This window comes from Dendrobates tinctorius, unplaced genomic scaffold (assembly GCF_039654945.1).
Source record: "Dendrobates tinctorius isolate UK_male_01 unplaced genomic scaffold, ASM3965494v1 ptg000332l, whole genome shotgun sequence".
Lineage (NCBI taxonomy): Eukaryota > Metazoa > Chordata > Amphibia > Anura > Dendrobatidae > Dendrobates > Dendrobates tinctorius.
This window is the reverse complement of record NW_027361998.1, coordinates 2,439,412-2,461,415: the sequence shown is the minus strand read 5'-3', so window position 1 is coordinate 2,461,415 and position 22,004 is coordinate 2,439,412. Positions and strand designations below refer to the sequence as shown.

Here is a 22,004-nt window from a genome sequence, read left to right as displayed (position 1 = left end):
CTTCTCCTCAGTGGTGATATAGTAGTATATATAGTAATATGGCCGCCCTTCTCCTCAGTGTTATATAGTAATATATATAGTAATATGGCCGCCCTTCTCCTCAGTGTGATATAGTAATATATATAGTAATATGGCTGCCCTTCTCCTCAGTGGTGATATAGTAATATATATAGCAATATGGCCGCCCTTCTCCTGAGTGTGATATAGTAATATATATAGTAATATGGCCGCCCTTCTCCTCAGTGTGATATATTAATATATATAGTAATATGGCTGCCCTTCTCCTCAGTGTGATATAGTAATATATATAGTAATATGGCTGCCCTTCTCCTCAGTGGTGATATAGTAATATATATATAGTAATATGGCCGCCCTTCTCCTCAGTGTGATATAGTAATATATATAGTAATATGGCCGCCCTTCTCCTCAGTGTGATATAGTAATATATATAGTAATATGGCCGCCCTTCTCCTCAGTGGTGATATAGTTATATATATAGTAATATGGCCGCCCTTCTCCTCAGTGGTGATATAGTTATATATATAGTAATATGGCCGCCCTTCTCCTCAGTGTGATATAGTAATATATATAGTAATATGGCTGCCCTTCTCCTCAGTGGTGATATAGTAATATATACAGTAATATGGCCGCCCTTCTCCTGAGTGTGATATAGTAATATATATAGTAATATGGCCACCCTTCTCCTCAGTGTGATATAGTAATATATATAGTAATATGGCCGCCTTTCTCCTGAGTGTGATATAGTAATATATATAGTAATATGGCCGCCCTTCTCCTCAGTGTGATATAGTAATATATATAGTAATATAGCCGCCCTTCTCCTCAGTGTGATATAGTAATATACATAGTAATATGGCCGCCCTTCTCCTCAGTGTGATATAGTAATATATATAGTTATATGGTCGCCCTTCTCCTCAGTGGTGATATAGTAATATATATAGTAATATGGCCGCCCTTATCCTCAGTGTGATATAGTAATATATATAGTAATATGACCGCCCTTCTCCTCAGTGTGATATAGTAATATGGCCGCCCTTCTCCTCAGTGTGATATAGTAATATATATAGTAATATGGCCGCCCTTCTCCTCAGTGGTGATATAGTAATATATCTAGTAATATGGCCCCCCTTCTCCTCAGTGTGATATAGTAATATATATAGTAATAAGGCCGCCCTTCTCAGTGTGATATAGTAATATATATAGTAATATGGCCGCCCTTCTCCTCAGTGTTATATAGTAATATTTATAGTAATATGGCCGCCCTTCTCCTCAGTGTGATATAGTAATATATATAGTAATATGGCCGCCCTTCTCCTCAGTGTGATATAGTTATATATATAGTAATATGGCCGCCCTTCTCCTCAGTGGTGATATAGTAGTATATATAGTAATATGGCCGCCCTTCTCCTCAGTGTTACATAGTAATATATATAGTAATATGGCCGCCCTTCTCCTCAGTGTGATATAGTAATATATATAGTAATATGGCTGCCCTTCTCCTCAGTGGTGAAATAGTAATATATATAGCAATATGGCCGCCCTTCTCCTGAGTGTGATATAGTAATATATATAGTAATATGGCTGCCCTTCTCCTCAGTGGTGATATAGTAATATATATAGCAATATGGCCGCCCTTCTCCTGAGTTTGATATAGTAATATATATAGTAATATGGCCGCCCTTCTCCTCAGTGGTGATATAGTAATATATATAGTAATATGGCCGCCCTTCTCCTCAGTGTGATATAGTAATATATATAGTAATATGGCCGCCCTTCTCAGTGGTGATATAGTTATATATATATAGTAATATGGCTGCCCTTCTCCTCAGTTGTGATATAGTTATATATATAGTAATATGGCCGCCCTTCTCCTCAGTGTGATATAGTAATATATATAGTAATATGGCCGCCCTTCTCCTCAGTGGTGATATAGTAGTATATATAATAATATGGCCGCCCTTCTCCTCAGTGTTATATAGTAATATATATAGTAATATGGCTGCCCTTCTCCTCAGTGGTGATATAGTAGTATATATAGTAATATGGCCGCCCTTCTCCTCAGTGTTATATAGTAATATATATAGTAATATGGCCGCCCTTCTCCTCAGTGTGATATAGTAATATATATAGTAATATGGCTGCCCTTCTCCTCAGTGGTGATATAGTAATACACTCACTGGCCACTTTATTAGGTACACCTGTCCAACTGTGTGTTAAGACTTAATTTCTAATCAGCCAATCACATGGCGGCAACTCAGTGCATTTAGGCATGTAGACATGGTCAAGACAATCTCCTGCAGTTCAAACCGAGCATCAGTATGGGGAAGAAAGGTGATTTGAGTGCCTTTGAACGTGGCATGATTGTTGGTGCCAGAAGGGCTGGTCTGAGTATTTCAGAAACTGCTGATCTACTGGGATTTTCACGCACAACCATCTCTAGGGTTTACAGAGAATGGTCCGAAAAAGAAAAAAAATCCAGTGAGCGGCAGTTCTGTGGCCGGAAATGCCTTGTTGATGCCAGAGGTCAGAGGAGAATGGGCAGACTGGTTCGAGCTGATAGAAAGGCAACAGTGACTCAAATTGCCACCCGTTACAACCAAGGTAGGCAGAAGAGCATCTCTGAACGCACAGTGCGTCGAACTTTGAGGCAGATGGGCTACAGCAGCAGAAGACCACACTGGGTACCACTCCTCTCAGCTAAGAACAGGAAACTGAGGCTACAATTTGCACAAGCTCATCGAAATTGGACAGTAGAAGATTGGAAAAACGTTGCCTGGTCTGATGAGTCTCGATTTCTGCTGCGACATTCGGATGGTAGGGTCAGAATTTGGCGTAAACAACATGAAAGCATGGATCCATCCTGCCTTGTATCAACGGTTCAGGCTGGTGGTGGTGGTGTCATGGTGTGGGGAATTTTTTCTTGGCACTCTTTGGGCCCCTTGGTACCAATTGAGCATCGTTGCAACGCCACAGCCTACCTGAGTATTGTTGCTGACCATGTCCATCCCTTTATGACCACAATGTACCCAACATCTGATGGCTACTTTCAGCAGGATAATGCGCCATGTCATAAAGCTCGAATCATCTCAGATTGGTTTCTTGAACATGACAATGAGTTCACTGTACTCAAATGGCCTCCTCAGTCACCAGATCTCAATCCAATAGAGCATCTTTGGGATGTGGTGGAACGGGAGATTCGCATCAGGGATGTGCAGCCGACAAATCTGCGCCAACTGTGTGATGCCATCATGTCAATATGGTCCAAAATCTCTGAGGAATGCTTCCAGCACCTTGTTGAATCTCTGCCACGAAGAATTGAGGCAGTTCTGAAGGCAAAAGGGGGTCCAACCCGTTACTAGCATGGTGTACCTAATAAAGTGGCCAGTGAGTGTATATATAGCAATATGGCCGCCCTTCTCCTGAGTGTGATATAGTAATATATATAGTAATATGGCTGCCCTTCTCCTCAGTGGTGATATAGTAATATATATAGCAATATGGCCGCCCTTCTCCTGAGTGTGATATAGTAATATATATAGTAATATGGCTGCCCTTCTCCTCAGTGGTGATATAGTAATATATATAGTAATATGGCCGCCCTTATCCTCAGTGTGATATAGTAATATATATAGTAATATGACCGCCCTTCTCCTCAGTGTGATATAGTAATATGGCCGCCCTTCTCCTCAGTGTGATATAGTAATATATATAGTAATATGGCCGCCCTTCTCCTCAGTGGTGATATAGTAATATATATAGTAATATGGCCCCCCTTCTCCTCAGTGTGATATAGTAATATATATAGTAATAAGGCCGCCCTTCTCCTCAGTGTGATATAGTAATATATATAGTAATATGGCCGCCCTTCTCCTCAGTGTGATATAGTAATATATATAGTAATATGGCCGCCCTTCTCCTCAGTGTGATATAGTTATATATATAGTAATATGGCCGCCCTTCTCCTCAGTGGTGATATAGTAGTATATATAGTAATATGGCCGCCCTTCTCCTCAGTGTTACATAGTAATATATATAGTAATATGGCCGCCCTTCTCCTCAGTGTGATATAGTAATATATATAGTAATATGGCTGCCCTTCTCCTCAGTGGTGATATAGTAATATATATAAAGCAATATGGCCTCCCTTCTCCTGAGTGTGATATAGTAATATATATAGTAATATGGCTGCCCTTCTCCTCAGTGGTGAAATAGTAATATATATAGCAATATGGCCGCCCTTCTCCTGAGTGTGATATAGTAATATATATAGTAATATGGCTGCCCTTCTCCTCAGTGGTGATATAGTAATATATATAGCAATATGGCCGCCCTTCTCCTGAGTGTGATATAGTAATATATATATAGTAATATGGCCGCCCTTCTCCTCAGTGGTGATATAGTAATATATATAGTAATATGGCCGCCCTTCTCAGTGGTGATATAGTTATATATATATAGTAATATGGCTGCCCTTCTCCTCAGTGGTGATATAGTTATATATATAGTAATATGGCCGCCCTTCTCCTCAGTGTGATATAGTAATATATATAGTAATATGGCCGCCCTTCTCCTCAGTGGTGATATAGTAGTATATATAGTAATATGGCTGCCCTTCTCCTCAGTGTTATATAGTAATATATATAGTAATATGGCTGCCCTTCTCCTCAGTGGTGATATAGTAGTATATATAGTAATATGGCCGCCCTTCTCCTCAGTGTTATATAGTAATATATATAGTAATATGGCCGCCCTTCTCCTCAGTGTGATATAGTAATATATATAGTAATATGGCTGCCCTTCTCCTCAGTGGTGATATAGTAATATATATAGCAATATGGCCGCCCTTCTCCTGAGTGTGATATAGTAATATATATAGTAATATGGCTGCCCTTCTCCTCAGTGGTGATATAGTAATATATATAGCAATATGGCCGCCCTTCTCCTGAGTGTGATATAGTAATATATATAGTAATATGGCTGCCCTTCTCCTCAGTGGTGATATAGTAATATATATAGTAATATGGCCGCCCTTCTCCTCAGTGTGATATAGTAATATATATAGTAATATGGCCGCCCTTCTCAGTGGTGATATAGTTATATATATATAGTAATATGGCTGCCCTTCTCCTCAGTGGTGATATAGGTATATATATAGTAATATGGCCGCCCTTCTCCTCAGTGTGATATAGTAATATATATAGTAATATGGCTGCCCTTCTCCTCAGTGGTGATATAGTAATATATACAGTAATATGGCCGCCCTTCTTTTGAGTGTGATATAGTAATATATATAGTAATATGGCCGCCCTTCTCCTCAGTGTGATATAGTAATATATATAGTAATATGGCCGCCCTTCTCCTGAGTGTGATATAGTAATATATATAGTAATATGGCCGCCCTTCTCCTCAGTGTGATATAGTAATATATATAGTAATATGGTCGCCCTTCTCCTCAGTGTGATATAGTAATATATATAGTAATATGACCGCCCTTCTCCTCAGTGTGATATAGTAATATGGCCGCCCTTCTCCTCAGTGGTGATATAGTAATATATACAGTAATATGGCAGCCCTTCTCCTCAGTTGTGATATAGTAATATATATAGTAATATGGCCGCCCTTCTCCTGAGTGTGATATAGTAATATATATAGTAATATGGCCGCCCTTCTCCTCAGTGTGATATAGTAATATATATAGTAATGTGGCCGCCCTTCTCCTCAGTGGTGATATAGTAATATATACAGTAATATGGCAGCCCTTCTCCTCAGTGGTGATATAGTAATATATATAGTAATATGGCCGCCCTTCTCCTGAGTGTGATATAGTAATATATATAGTAATATGGCCGCCCTTCTCCTCAGTGTGATATAGTAATATATATAGTAATATGGCCGCCCTTATCCACAGTGGTGATATAGTAATATATATAGTAACATGACCGCCCTTCTCCTCAGTGGTGATATAGTAATATGGCTGCCCTTCTCCTCAGTGTGATATAGTAATGTATATAGTAATATGGCCGCCCTTCTCCTCAGTGTGATATAGTAATATATTTAGTAATATGGCCGCCCTTATCCTCAGTGGTGATATAGTAATATATATAATAACATGGCTGCCCTTCTCCTGAGTGTGATATAGTAATATACAGTATATAGTAATATGGCCGCCCTTCTCCTCAGTGGTGATATTGTAATGTATATAGTAATATGGCCGCCCTTCTCCTCAGTGGTGATATAGTAATATATACAGTAATATGGCAGCCCTTCTCCTCAGTGGTGATATAGTAATGTATATAGTAATATGGCCGCCCTTCTCCTCAGTGGTGATATAGTAATATATACAGTAATATGGCAGCCCTTCTCCTCAGTGGTGATATAGTAATATATACAGTAATATGGCCGCCCTTCTCCTCAGTGGTGATATAGTAATATATACAGTAATATGGCTGCCCTTCTCCTCAGTGTGATATAGTAATATATATAGTAATATGGCCGCCCTTCTCCTCAGTGTGATATAGTAAGATATATAGTAATATGGCCGCCCTTCTCCTGAGTGTGATATAGTAAGATATATAGTAATATGGCCGCCCTTCTCCTGAGTGTGATATAGTAATATATATATAGTAATATGGCCGCCCTTCTCCTCAGTGGTGATATAGTAATATATATAGTAATATGGCCGCCCTTCTCCTCAGTGTGATATAGTAATATATATAGTAATATGGCCGCCCTTATCATCAGTGGTGATATAGTAATATATATAATAACATGGCTGTCCTTCTCCTGAGTGTGATATAGTAATATACAGGATATAGTAATATGGCTGCCCTTCTCCTCAGTGTGATATACACTGCTCAAAAAAATAAAGGGAACACATAAACAACAGAATATAACTCCAAGTAAATCAAACTTCTGTGAAATCAAACTGTCCACTTAGGAAGCAACACTGATTGACAATCAATTTCACATGCTGTTGTGCAAATGGAATAGACAACAGATGGAAATTATTGCAATTATCAAGACACCCTCAAAAGGAGTGGTTCTGCAGGTGGGGACCACAGACCACATCTCAGTACCAATGCTTTCTGGCTGATGTTTTGGTCACTTTTGATTGTTGGTTGTGCTTTCACACTCATGGTAGCATGAGATGAACTCTACAACCCACCCAAGTGGCTCAGGTAGTGCAGCTCATCCAGGATGGCACATCAATGCGAGCTGTGGCAAGAGGCTGGAGGCGCTACCAGGAGACAGGCCAGTACACCAGGAGACGTGGAGGGGGCCGTAGGAGGGCAACAACCCAGCAGCAGGACCGCTACCTCTGCCTTTGTGCAAGGATGAACAGAAGGAGCACTGCCAGAGCCCTGCAAAATTACATCCAGCAGGCCACAAATGTGCATGTGTCTGCACAAACGGTTACAGTAGAAACCGACTCCATGAGGATGGTCTGAGGGCCTGACGTCCACAGATGGGGGTTGTGCTCACAGCCCAACACCGTGCAGGATGCTTGGCATTTGCCACAGAACACCAGGATTGGCAAATTCACCACTGGCACCCTGTGCTCTTCACAGATGAAAGCAGGTTCACACTGAGCACATGTGACAGACGTGACAGAGTCTGGAGATGCCGTGGAGAGCGATCTGTTGCCTGCAACATCCTTCAGCATGACCGGTTTGGCAGTGGGTCAGTAATGGTGTGGGGTGGCATTTCTTTGGAGGGCCGCACAGCCCTCCATGTGCTTGCCAGAGGTAGCCTGACTGCCATTAGGTACCGAGATGAGATCCTCAGACCCCTTGTGAGCCCATATGCTGGTGCGGTTGGCCCTGGGTTCCTCCTAATGCAGGACAATGCCATACCTCATGTGGCTGGAGTGTGTCAGCAGTTCCCGCAAGACGAAGGCATTGAAGCTATGGATCAGCCGGCCCGTTCCCCAGGCCTGAATCCAACTGAGCACATCTGGGACATCACGTCTCGCTCCATCCACCACCGTCACGTTGCACCACAGACTGTCCAGGAGTTGGCGGATGTTTTAGTTCAGGTCTGGGAGGAGATCCCTCAGGAGACCATCCACCGCCTCATTAGAAGCATGCCCAGGCATTGTAGGGAGGTCATACAGGCACGTGGAGGCCACACACACTACTGAGCATCATTTCCTTGTCTTGAGGCATTTCCACTGAAGTTGGATCAGCCTGAAATTTGATTTTAAACTTTGATTTTGAGTATCTTTCCAAATCCAGACCTCCATGGGATATTAATTTTGATTTACATTGGTCATTTTTATGTTTTCTTGCTCTTAACGAATGCCACTATGTAATGAATAAAGATTTGCAGCTGCGATATTTCATTCAGTGATATCTACGATGTGGTATTTTAGTGTTCCCTTTTTTTTTTTGAGCAATGTATATAGTAATATGGCAGCTCTTCTCATCAGTGTTCTATAGTAATGCATATAGTGATGGTCGGACTCAGACTCCTTCCTTTCGGAAGTCTCTGAGTAGGGCCTGCTCCAGATTTTTATGGGACCCGGACGAAGGAGGCTTAGTGGCCCCTTTAACACATACCATGATTCATGATGCAGAAGTAAAAAATATAGGTATAATATAATGACAAAGATTTCACTTATTACATTACACCACATAGCCCTCCATACAGTATAATGAGCCCCACATAGTGCTCAATACAGATTAATCAGCCTCATATATTGCTCCATAAAGAATAATGGGCCCCTTACAGTATAATGAGCTCCATACAGTATTATGGGCACCATATACTCGTAGTCCTCCATACAGAATAACGAGCCCCTTATTTTGCTCCATACAGTATTATGGGCACCACATAGTGCTCCATGCAGAATAATGAGCCCCATATATTGCTCCATACAGTATTATGGGCACCACATAGTGCTCCATGCAGAATAATGAGCCCCATATATTGCTCCATACAGTATTATGGGCACCACATAGTGCTCCATGCAGAATAATGAGCCCCTTATAATGCTCCATAAATAATGGTTGCCATATAATGCTACAAACATAATGGGCTTCATATAATGCTCCATTTATAATGGTCGCCATATATTGCTCCATACAGTATAGACTCCATATAATGCTCCAGTATATGATGGTCCCCATATATTGCTCCAAATGAAAATAAATGAAATATTCACCTCTCCTCGCTGGACGCTGCTCTGCTCCGCACTCCTCAGAGTCGGCGTCTTCCGGTTCTCTGCACTGTGACTGCTCAGGCAGAGGAAGCACACTAGTGACATCATTGCGCCATCTGACCTGAACGTCACAGTCAGAAGACGCAGAAGACGCCGCAGGGGTGGAAAGTACCTGGGCCCTGAGCAAGTGGGGGGAGGGTGCTCCGGACCCCATACTGTGCTGGTGTCCGTGAGATGAGTGGGCCCCCCATCTGTTTACGGCCTCAACACTTGCCCGGTTGCGCCGGGTGCTGACAACAGCCTCGTCTCTGAGCACCTTATCCTTCTGTGTCTTGCTCAGTGGTGGTCGGGCTCAGCCACCTCACCTCCGCCATGTCTCTGAACACCTTGTACTTCTGTGTCTTGCTCAGTGGTGGTCGGGCTCGGCCTCCTCACCTCGGCCGTGTCTCTGAGGTCTGAACACCTTGTACTTCTGTGCCTTGCTCAGTGGTGGTCGGGCTCAGCCTCCTCACCTCGGCCGTGTCTCTGAGCACTGTACACCTTAATCTTCTGTGTCTTACTCAGTGGTGGTCGGGCTCAGCCTCCTCACCTCGACCGTGTCTCTGAGCACTGACCACCTTATTCTTCTGTGTCTTGCTCAGTGGTGGTCGGGCTCAGCCTCCTCACCTCGGCTGTGTCTCTAAGCACTGACCACCTTATACTTCTGTGTCTTTCTCAGTGGTGGTTGGGCTCAGCCTCCTCACCTCAGCCGTGTCTCTGAGCGCTAAACATCCTGTACTTCTGCTTTGTGCTCAGTGGTGGTCAGGCTCAGCCTCCTCACCTCGGCTGTGTCTCTGAGTACTGAACACCTTGTACTTCTGTATCTTGCTCAGTGGTGGTCCGGCTCGGCCTCCTCACCTCGGCTGTGTCTCTGAGCACTGAACACCTGGTACTTCTGTGTCTTTCTAAGTGGTGGTCGGGCTCAGCCTCCTCACCTCAGCCGTGTCTCTGAGCACCTAGTTCTTCTGTGTCTTACTCAGTGGTCGTCGGGCTCAGCCTTCTTCTGTGACTTTATCACTGGTGGTCGAGCTCAGCCTCCTTCTTTGTCTTGCTCAGTGGTCGTCGGGCTCAGCCTTCTTCTGTTCTTGCTCAGTGGTGGTCGGGCTCAGCCTTCTTCTGTGCCTTGCTCAGTGATGGTCATGGACAGCCTTCTTCTGTGTCTTGCTCAGTGGTGGTCAAGGTCGGCCTTCATTTGTGTCTTGCTCAGTGCTGGTCGGGGTCAGCCTTCTTTTGTGTCTTGCTCAGTGCTGGTCGGGGTCATCCTTCTTTTATGTCTTGCTCAGTGGTCATCGGGGTCAGTCTTCTTCTGTGTCTTGCTCAGTGGTGGTCGGGCTCAGCCTTCTTCTCTGTGTTGCTCAGTGGTGGTCGGGCTCAGCCTTCTTCTCTGTGTTGCTCAGAGGTGGTCGGGCTCAGCCTTCTTCTGTGTCTTCCTCAGTGGTGGTCGGGCTCAACCTTCTTCTGTGTCTTGCTCAGTGGTAGTCGGGCTCAGCCTTCTTCTCTGTGTTGCTCAGTGGTGGTCGGGCTCAGACTTCTTCTCTGTGTTGCTCAGTGGTGGTCGGGCTCAGCCTTCTCTGTGTTGCTCAGTGGTGGTCGGGCTCAGCCTTCTTCTGTGTCTTCCTCAGTGGTGGTCGGGCTCAGCTTTCTTCTCTGTGTTGCTCAGTGGTGGTCGGGCTCAACCTTCTTCTGTGTCTTGCTCAGTGGTGGTCGGGCTCAGCCTTCTTCTCTGTGTTGCTCAGTGGTGGTCGGGCTCAGACTTCTTCTCTGTGTTGCTCAGTGGTGGTCGGGCTCAGCCTTCTCTTTGTTGCTCAGTGGTGGTCGGGCTCAGCCTTCTTCTGTGTCTTCCTCAGTGGTGGTCGGGCTCAGCCTTCTTCTCTGTGTTGCTCAGTGGTGGTCGGGCTCAACCTTCTTCTGTGTCTTGCTCAGTGGTGGTCGGGCTCAGCCTTCTTCTCTGTGTTGCTTAGTGGTGGTCGGGCTCAGCCTTCTTCTGTGTCTTCCTCAGTGGTGGTCGGGCTCAACCTTCTTCTGTGTCTTGCTCAGTGGTAGTCGGGCTCAGCCTTCTTCTCTGTGTTGCTCAGTGGTGGTCGGGCTCAGACTTCTTCTCTGTGTTGCTCAGTGGTGGTCGGGCTCAGCCTTCTCTGTGTTGCTCAGTGGTGGTCGGGCTCAGCCTTCTTCTGTGTCTTCCTCAGTGGTGGTCGGGCTCAGCTTTCTTCTCTGTGTTGCTCAGTGGTGGTCGGGCTCAACCTTCTTCTGTGTCTTGCTCAGTGGTGGTCGGGCTCAGCCTTCTTCTCTGTGTTGCTCAGTGGTGGTCGGGCTCAGACTTCTTCTCTGTGTTGCTCAGTGGTGGTCGGGCTCAGCCTTCTCTTTGTTGCTCAGTGGTGGTCGGGCTCAGCCTTCTTCTGTGTCTTCCTCAGTGGTGGTCGGGCTCAGCCTTCTTCTCTGTGTTGCTCAGTGGTGGTCGGGCTCAACCTTCTTCTGTGTCTTGCTCAGTGGTGGTCGGGCTCAGCCTTCTTCTCTGTGTTGCTTAGTGGTGGTCGGGCTCAGCCTTCTTCTGTGTCTTCCTCAGTGGTGGTCGGGCTCAACCTTCTTCTGTGTCTTGCTCAGTGGTAGTCGGGCTCAGCCTTCTTCTCTGTGTTGCTCAGTGGTGGTCGGGCTCAGACTTCTTCTCTGTGTTGCTCAGTGGTGGTCGGGCTCAGCCTTCTCTGTGTTGCTCAGTGGTGGTCGGGCTCAGCCTTCTTCTGTGTCTTCCTCAGTGGTGGTCGGGCTCAGCTTTCTTCACTGTGTTGCTCAGTGGTGGTCGGGCTCAACCTTCTTCTGTGTCTTGCTCAGTGGTGGTCGGGCTCAGCCTTCTTCTCTGTGTTGCTCAGTGGTGGTCGGGCTCAGACTTCTTCTCTGTGTTGCTCAGTGGTGTCGGGCTCAGCCTTCTCTGTGTTGCTCAGTGGTGGTCGGGTTCAGCCTTCTTCTGTGTCTTCCTCAGTGGTGGTCGGGCTCAGCCTTCTTCTCTGTGTTGCTCAGTGGTGGTCGGGCTCAACCTTCTTCTGTGTCTTGCTCAGTGGTGGTCGGGCTCAGCCTTCTTCTCTGTGTTGCTCAGTGGTGGTCGGGCTCAGACTTCTTCTCTGTGTTGCTCAGTGGTGATCGGGCTCAGCCTTCTCTGTGTTGCTCAGTGGTGGTCGGGCTCAGCCGTCTTTTGTGTCTTCCTCAGTGGTGGTCGGGCTCAGCCTTCTTCTCTGTGTTGCTCAGTGGTGGTCAGACTCAGCCTTTTTCTGTGCCTAGCTCAGTGGTGGTCGGACTCAGCCTTCTTCTGTATCTTGCTCAGTGGTGGTCGGGCTCAGCCTTCTTCTGTGCCTTGTTCAGTGGTGGTCGGACTCAGCCTTCTTTTGTTCCTTGATCAGTGGTGGTCAGGCTCAGCCTTCTTCTGTGTCTTCCTCAGTGGTGGTCGGGCTCAACCTTCTTCTGTGCCTTGCTCAGTGGTGGTCGGGCTCAGCCTTATTCTGTGCCTTGCTCAGTGGTGGTCGGACTCAGCCTTCTCCTGTATCTTGCTCAGTGGTGGTCATGCTCAGCCTTCTTCTGTGCCTTGTTCAGTGGTGGTCAGGCTCAGCCTTCTTCTGTGTCCTGCTCAGTGGTGGTCAGGCTCAGCCTTCTTCTGGGCCCTGCTCCGTGGTGGTCGGGCTCAGCCTTCTTCTGTATCTTGCTCAGTGGTGGTCATGCTCAGCCTTCTTCTGTGCCATGTTCAGTGGTGGTCGGACTCAGCCTTCTTCTGTATCTTGCTCAGTGGTGGTCGGGCTCAGCCTTATTCTGTGCCTTGCTCAGTGGTGGTCGGGCTCAGCCTTCTTCTGTATCTTGCTCAGTGGTGGTCATGCTCAGCCTTCTTCTGTGCCTTGTTCAGTGGTGGTCAGGCTCAGCCTTCTTCTGTGTCCTGCTCAGTGGTGGTCAGGCTCAGCCTTCTTCTGTGCCCTGCTCCGTGGTGGTCGGGCTCAGCCTTCTTCTGTATCTTGCTCAGTGGTGGTCATGCTCAGCCTTCTTCTGTGCCATGTTCAGTGGTGGTCGGACTCAGCCTTCTTCTGTATCTTGCTCAGTGGTGGTCGGGCTCAGCCTTCTTCTGTGCCCTGCTCAGTGGTGGTCGGGCTCAGCCTTCTTCTGTATCTTGCTCAGTGGTGGTCATGCTCAGCCTTCTTCTGTGCCTTGTTCAGTGGTGGTCGGACTCAGCCTTCTTCTGTATCTTGCTCAGTGGTGGTCGGGCTCAGCCTTCTTCTGTGCCCTGCTCAGTGGTGGTCGGGCTCAGCCTTCTTCTGTATCTTGCTCAGTGGTGGTCATGCTCAGCCTTCTTCTGTGCCTTGTTCAGTGGTGGTCGGACTCAGCCTTCTTCTGTATCTTGCTCAGTGGTGGTCATGCTCAGCCTTCTTCTGTGCCTTGTTCAGTGGTGGTCGGACTCAGCCTTCTTCTGTATCTTGCTCAGTGGTGGTCGGGCTCAGCCTTCTTCTGTATCTTGCTCAGTGGTGGTCATGCTCAGCCTTCTTCTGTGTCCTGCTCAGTGGTGGTCGGGCTCAGCCTTCTTCTGTGTCCTGCTCAGTGGTGGTCGGGCTCAGCCTTCTTCTGTGTCTTGCTCAGTGGTGGTCAGGCTCAGCCTTCTTCTGTGCCCTGCTCAGTGGTGGTCGGGCTCAGCCTTCTTCTGTGCCTTGTTCAGTGGTGGTCGGGCTCAGCCTTCTTCTGTGTCCTGCTCAGTGGTGGTCGGGCTCAGCCTTCTTCTGTGTCCTGCTCAGTGGTGGTCGGGCTCAGCCTTCTTCTGTGTCTTGCTCAGTGGTGGTCAGGCTCAGCCTTCTTCTGTGCCCTGCTCAGTGGTGGTCGGGCTCAGCCTTCTTCTGTGCCTTGTTCAGTGGTGGTCGGGCTCAGCCTTCTTCTGTGTCCTGCTCAGTGGTGGTCGGGCTCAGCCTTCTTCTGTGTCTTGCTCAGTGGTGGTTGGGCTCAGTCTTTTACAGCGCGTATCTGTTGCTGATGATGGATTCATGTTAATGACGTCAGCTGTTCCAGGTGTTTATGCAAATAAAGAGTTAAAAGTAAATAAATTAAACATATTTAAAAAAAAAAAACAAAGATCAGCACAGCAGCGAAGCTTCTTGTTGACAGATTCCTGTCAGAAAAAGAATATTTTCAGCAATATTGAGAATTAGAACTAATGACAAAAATAGTCACATGGGGGGAAAATCCTAAAAGTAAGTGCACAGATGGGCGCTGTAATCCGACATGTGTGGGGCGTCTCAGATACAGACCAGGAGATGTCACCAGTTTACCTTGAGTGTCCATGTCACAGAGCACGTCGGTGGCGCTCCCACCACTAGAGGGCAGTATGGTATAGACGCCGGAGCTGCTGATCCCGCTGATGTACAGACTGGTGCAGTCGGAGTGACACGGCTTCATGGGTTTCATCGCTGCGAAAGGGGCAAAAATACTGAAGATCTCCAAACAGCACAAAGTCCGAATGAAGATGAATGTTTATTATTAATTCATCCAATTAATACAATTTTTAATTCTGAAAAATCTCATAATTATTATCTCAGAATATAGATAGATAGATAACACAGGTCAACGAAAAAAATTTTTTTTTCTGGTGTCCAAAATATTTTAATGAATTTGGGGTATTTTTGGGGTGCTGATTCTGAATATGTCATCAGTTTTGCCAGATTGGCTCAAGTTTTTGAGATTTTTGGTATCTTATTTATAGCACTTGTTGGTAAATGCGACGCATCATCTCATTAATTTCTTTGGATTAGTACTTGAACTGAGCAGTTCTCAATATAGTTTTGTGTTAATTAGTGTTCTAAAAGTTTGTTCATAGCTTGATTTTTGCACTAACTTTATGTTGTTGTCTGTTTTCCAGTGAAAAGCATGAACTCATCATGAAGAAGTTGTCTTAACGATCCAGACTCATTCTGTTACATTTGTGGTGAATATACACTGCCAAAACATAGAAGAAACATAACAGACTTCGTAAAAAAAGTGTATTTTGCCTATTTTGGGGTTATGCTTGGGGACCAAGACAAGTTTTGGGCACCACACATAGTGTGCAAAGCATGTATCGAATTATTACGAAAATGGAGCAAAGGACAAAGAAAAAGCTTCAAATTTGGTGTTCCAATGGTGTGGAGAGAGCCAAAAAATCATCATGATGACTGTTATTTCTGTGCAGTGCAAGTGCAAGGATTCAATAAGCATAAGAAACGAAAATGGGAGTAACATGGAATCTGCAAGAAGGCCTGTCCCTCATTGTGAAGATGTGCCTGTACCTGTGTTTACCATAAATAACAGTCATCATGATGATTTTTTGGCTCTCTCCACACCATTGGAACACCAAATTTGAAGCTTTTTCTTTGTCCTTTGCTCCATTTTCGTAATAATTCGATACATGCTTTGCACACTATGTGTGGTGCCCAAAACTTGTCTTGGTCCCCAAGCATAACCCCAAAATAGGCAAAATACACTTTTTTAACGAAGTCTGTTATGTTTCTTCTATGTTTTGGCAGTGTATATTCACCACAAATGTAACAGAATGAGTCTGGATCGTTAAGACAACTTCTTCATGATGAGTTCATGCTTTTCACTGGAAAACAGACAACAACATAAAGTTAGTGCAAAAATCAAGCTATGAACAAACTTTTAGAACACTAATTAACACAAAACTATATTGAGAACTGCTCAGTTCAAGTACTAATCCAAAGAAATTAATGAGATGATGCGTCGCATTTACCAACAAGTGCTATAAATAAGATACCAAAAATCTCAAAAACTTGAGCCAATCTGGCAAAACTGATGACATATTCAGAATCAGCACCCCAAAAATACCCTAAATTCGATGAAATATCTTTGGCACCAAAAATGCTGTTGACCAGTGTAATAGATAGCTAGATAGAAAGATAATAGATAGATAATAGATAGATAATATAGATAATAGATAGTGTGAGGCAGCGGCCGGAGTCATATATGAGGATCGCTATGTGTCCTCCAGGATGCGCTCAGAAGAGTATTAGATCTGCTGGAGTGCCTTATGGTCACAGCAGTGTGCCTGTGACTCACAGGGCGGATTAAAAGTAAGTTTGAACCTGGTCAAGTTATTTGGACCAAGGAGCTTGTTCAGGAAAACCCGGTATGGGCTTTTATTTTTTAAACGGACTGCAGGAAGGTAGTGGGGTCCGGTCCGTTTCCTCCAGTCCAGGTCTCATAAGTGGCCTGGGGCCACAGATTGGAAAAAGAAAAAAAAAGCCCTGCAGGAAGAGCTTTGGGTGTGTCAGTTCTGGCTTGCACAGACACAGAGTAGTGGTCTGCAGAGCGTTCCCTGTGTGAGGCAACACAGGGCCAAACTGAGCCAAAAGTTCTGGCACCCCCTGCATACCCGGGCAGCGCGGTAGCTCACTGCAACTGGCCACGGACTGTTTTGTTGCTTCCCGGCTGCGATCCGGAGGATACAGCATGTTGTGCACTGTGTAAGTTTTTGTTGGACATTAAACACACTTTTCTTTTTGAACTTGCTTGGGTCACTGCCTCATCACTGCATAGCGTGGACACCGCTGCTGAACATATGGTTGGAGAATGCAGGCAGTGTGAACTGAGGCATACCCAAAACGTGCTGCATGTCATATATTAGGCCTGCAACGCTGCAGCTTAAGTTGACTGATAAGATGGAGGAAATACTGAGACAGTTGGCCGCCTCGCAAGTGCGACAGCAGAAGTTGCAGGAGGAACAGCAGAAGACCAACAATTTAATTCTGCAGCAGATTGCGGCTCTGCAAGAGGCAGGTTCCCCAGCCACCTCATACCGATCGGAAGCCCGGTACAAGGTCTGCTCCACGCTGAGGAAGATGGCACCTGAGGACGACATGGAGGCTTTTCTCATCGTTTTTGAACGCACTGAGGAGCGAGAGAGCTTGCCGGTGGAATAGTGGGCTGAGGTGGTGGCCTACTTCTGGACGGAAGATGCACAAAAGGCTTACATGGACCTCAGTCGGGACGATGCCCTGGACTATGGGAAGCTGAAAGTTTAGATCCTTGCCTGACTAGGGGTTAAGGCATATGTGCGGGCCCAACGGGTGTTCCAGTGGTCCTTTTCTGAGACATGACCTGCCCGATCTCAAGCCTATGACTTACTGCAACTGGTTAAAAAATGGCTACAGCCTGAGACTTTAACCCCGATCCAGATGGTAGAGAGGGTGGTAGTCGACCGGCTGGTGAGGGCCCTGCCAGCCGCCATACAGCATTGGGTGGGGCAAAGGGACCCGGGCACTCTGGACCAGGTGATAGGACTGGTTGAGCGGTATACAGCCACTCAAGACTTTATACGGGACACTGCCCCACGTCGGCTGTCACGTAAGGCCCCATCAGCTCAGGAGCCTGGGAAAAATCCACAACCCTCCACCAAGGCCCATATGGATCTTAACCGTACTGAAGGGATATCTCAGAAGGAGAGTGTCAACCGCCCCGTGTCCTCTAACGTGGCCCCAAGGTTCCCTCGTGCCCCAGTTCTTAAGTGTTGGCGATGCCAAGAGCCTGGACATGTGGTTGCTAACTGCCCTCTAACAACCGAACCCATGGACTGCAGGTATACCCGCCGGGTATCTATGTATACGCAGCGAGTCTGCACTGCCACTACAGACCCTGCTGGTACCGAACCTCAGCGGTGTGAGGTACTCGTTAATGGGTACCAGACGGATGCTCTCCTGGACTCGGGTACACAGGTCCCTGGTTGCCGGGGATAGACCTAATGGACGGAAGGTGGGGGTAGTGTGCATACATGGTGACCTCCGAGAGTACCCGACTGAGGAGGTCACGTTCTCCACCCCATGTGGGGAGATAAAATAGGTGGTGGGAGTGGTAAAGACTCTTCCGTATGGGACTGTATTAGGAAGAGACTTTCCCCTGTTCTGATCCCTCTGGGGTAAATAGTGTTCTGGGCACAGAGATACCTGCCGTAGGGGTAACCAACATAGGAACAGAGTGTTACCCCGATAGGTTTCCCCTAGAGGTATTGGCAGAAGAAGTTGAGGAGAACCCACCGATTCCTGAGCTGGAGGTATCACCTGGTAAGTTTGGGACAGGTCAGCTCCAGGATCTCACGTTGACCCGGGCCAGGGAAAGAGTAATCGTGGTGAATGGGGTGGCTCAACAACCAGGTGCAGAGTGGGAGTTTCCCCAGATGGAGATCAACCAGGAGTTACTGTACAGGGTTGATAAAATCACGGATGAGGTGGTAGAACAGCTGGTGGTGCCTCAATCCTATCATCGGGAGGTGCTCGACATGGCTCTCTCTCACACGCTGAAAAGGTATTTGGGGGTCAAAAAGACGTTAGAGCATATATTACAGCAGTTTTTCGGGCCTGGTGTCTATGTTGAGGTCAAAAGTGTTATGAATGTGTCACTGAGGAGGAGAGCGTAATAGGCTATGCCACCAGAACACCAGAGAGGTTGGTCGCTCAGCGGATTGCAGACCCCTGATCTTAACAACACAACTTGCAGTAGCCGTGGAGCGTTCCTACGTTGCCCTAGATGCTTCGTCACAGCCGGAGGACTAACTAAGCCTAAAGACAGAAAGGTGAAATCTAAACTGCCCCGGAACAGATCCCCAAAGGAATAGACAGCCCCCAAACATATATTGTCTGTGAGACAAGATGAAGCACAAACACAGACAGAAAATAGACTGAGCAAATGATGGGGCCCACACTGACTAGATAGGACAGGACAAAAAAGGCACTGTCTGCTATCACGCAAAAACCCTAGCAATTCCAACACGACTGATGTACAAAAATACTGAGGTTTGCACAAACCTCGCCCCCCCATTATATCAGCACTCAGGTGTGAACTGGCGGCTAGCAATAGGCTAATACAGCAGGGGACTGAGCAAACAAACACAAGATACAAAAATACAGGGCAGGAGCCAGCAGCCCCTGGGGAAGCAAGCTGACCCCTGACAGCAAGGCAAAATCAGATGCAAAGGGTTTAGCAAATGACACTTAGCTGAAAAATGCAGGATCAGGCAGGAGACAGAAATCCTAAATAAGCAAAGAAAGGAGTATCACCGGCAGCCACTGAGAGAAGTCTGCTCGCTTATGTAGTCCCAGTCACTACCCCCACTCCTCCAATTATCATCTGCAGCTGTTGGGTTAACATCATATTGACCAGCTCCACTACCAGAAGTATACACCAGAGGGAGCCTTGCCTCAAAAGTCAGATTAAGAGAGTTCACAACACAAAAGGTATTGCGACACATGTCCGGAGTGCCAACTAACCTCACCCACCAAAAACTACCAGAGTCCATTGGTGCCTTTGCCCATTATAGAGGTACCTTTAGAGCGGATTGCGATGGATCTGGTAGGACCATTAGTAAAATCCACCCTGGGCCACCAGCACATATTAGTAGTCGTAGATTATGCCACTCGGTACCCAGAGATGATACCACTCCGCCACACTTCGGATAAACTAATAGCCCGTGAACTATTCGCCATGTTCTGTCGCCTAGGGCTTCCAAAGGGGATACTTACTGATCAAGGTACTCCATTTATGTCTAAGGTGACCAGGGAGCTGTGTAAGCTGCTCCAAATTAAACAGCTACGTACGTCGGTGTACCATCCACAAACCGACAGGTTGGTGGAGAGGTTTAATAAGACCCTCAAAGCCATGCTAAAAAAGGTAGTCGCCAAAGAAATGTGCGATAGGGCTCACGGAAGCTCGGTACTTGGGCTACGTGATCGGTCGCGGAGTGATCAAGCTCCAAGTAAACAAGACCGAGGCCATCCAAAACTGGCCCAAGCCCTTAAGTACTAAGCAGGCGATGGCATTCCTTGGCATCATTGGTTACTACCACCGGTTTATACTCAATTTTGCGGGGGAATCAGCACCCCTAACGGACCTCTTAAAAGGTAAAAGGACAGTGATGGTCCGATGGAATCCTCAGGCGGAGAAAGCATTCCAGTCCCTGAAGTCGGCATTGTGTGGACAGCCGGTCCTCATCAGCCCCGACTTCAAGAAACCTTTATTGTACAAACCGATCCCTCGGAAATAGGTCTAGGAGCAGTGCTGTCGCAAGAGGTTAACGGGGATGAGCATCCAGTCACCTACTTGAGCAGGAAACTGACCCCGGCAGAGAAAAATTATAGCGTAGTGGAGAAGGAGCGCTTGGCGATTAAATGGGCCTTGGAGTCCCTACACTATTATTTGCCCGGGCGTCAGTTTCGTTTGGTAACAGACCATTCACCCCTCATCTGGATGAGACACGCAAAAGAAAGGAATGCCTGAGTCACCAGATGGTTCCTGTCCCTACAAAACTTCAGTTTTTCAGTGGAACATAGGGCGGGGAAATCACAGGGAAATGCAGATGTCCTGTCACATACCCCCTGTATGGTGACAAATGTTCAACCCCACAAGTTTGAACAGAGGGGGGGTATGTGAGGAAGCGACCGGAGTCATATGTGAGGGTCGCTGTGTGTGTCCCAGGATGCGCTCAGAAGCGTATTAGATCTGCTGGAGTGCCTTGTGGTCACAGCAGTGTGCCTGTGACTCACAAGGTAGAATAAAAGTAAGTTGAACCTGGTCAAGTTATTTTTGACCAAGGAGTTTATTCAGGAAAACGCGGTATGGGCTTTTATTTTTGAAATAGACTGCAGGAAGGTAGTGGGGACTGTTTTGTTGTTTCCTGGCTGCGATCCAGAGGATACAGCGTGTTATGCACTGTGTTTTTTTTTTTACATTAAACACACTTTTGTTTTTGAACTTGCTTGGGTCACTGCCTCATCACTGCATAGTGTGGACACCGCTGCTTTACAATAGATAGATGATAGATAATAGATAGATAATATAGATAAATAGATAGATAATAGAAAATATAGATAATAGATTGATATATAATAGATAATATAGATAATAGATAGATAATAGATGATAGATTGATAATAGATGACAGATGATGCATAGATAGATAATAGATGATAGATAGATAATAGCTAGATGATAGACATTAGATTGATAGATAACACAGAGATAATAGAAAATAGATAAATAATAGACAGATTCTATGGAGCTGCATTACATTCTATGGGGCTGCATTGCATTTTATAGGGCTGCATTATACCCTATGGGGATGCATTACATTTTATGGGGTTGCATTATATTCTGTGGGGCTGCATTATACTCCTATGGGGATGGATTATACTCCTATTGGACTGCATTGTATTCCTGTGTGGGGCTGCATTGTACTATATGGAGGACTTTGGGGTGTGTATTATACTGTATGGAGCACTATGGGGTGTATATTATACTGTATGGAACACTATGGGCACATTACACTATATGGAGGACTATGGGGTGCATTATACTATATGGAGGAGTATGAGGGGCACATTATACTTTATGGAGGACTATGGAGTGTGTATTATACTCTATGGATGACTATGGGGTGTGCATTATACAATATAGAGGACTATGGGGCACATTATACTATATGGAGGACTATGGGGTGTCTAAAATACTGTATGGAGGACTATTGGGTGCATTATACTATATGGAGGACTATGGGGAGTGCGCTATACTATATGGAGGACTATGGGGTGTGTATTATACTGTATGGAGGACTATGGGGTGCATTATACTATATGGAGGACTATGGGGTGTGTGTAACAAGCAAAATGCTGCCTATTCATCGACTGATTGGATTGTTTTTGCCGGAACAAAAATCATTGTTCTCAGCAGCACATCGCCGGTGTAAACTGTAGATGTGCTCCTGATAAGATGAGACTGTATGGGGACAATT

At 46.0% G+C, this 22,004-nt stretch overlaps 1 protein-coding gene across 1 annotated transcript in view; it reads right to left on the bottom strand.

Annotated features, from left to right (window-relative positions):
• The window catches only part of LOC141074308 (angiopoietin-4-like), a 72,481-nt gene that overhangs the window by 29,995 nt on the left and 20,482 nt on the right, over positions 1 to 22,004 (bottom strand). Inside the window, exon 3 of the mRNA XM_073561937.1 lies at positions 14,506 to 14,643. Coding sequence (XP_073418038.1) covers positions 14,506 to 14,643 — 138 coding nt within the window. The remainder of the gene's footprint in view (positions 1 to 14,505; positions 14,644 to 22,004) is intronic.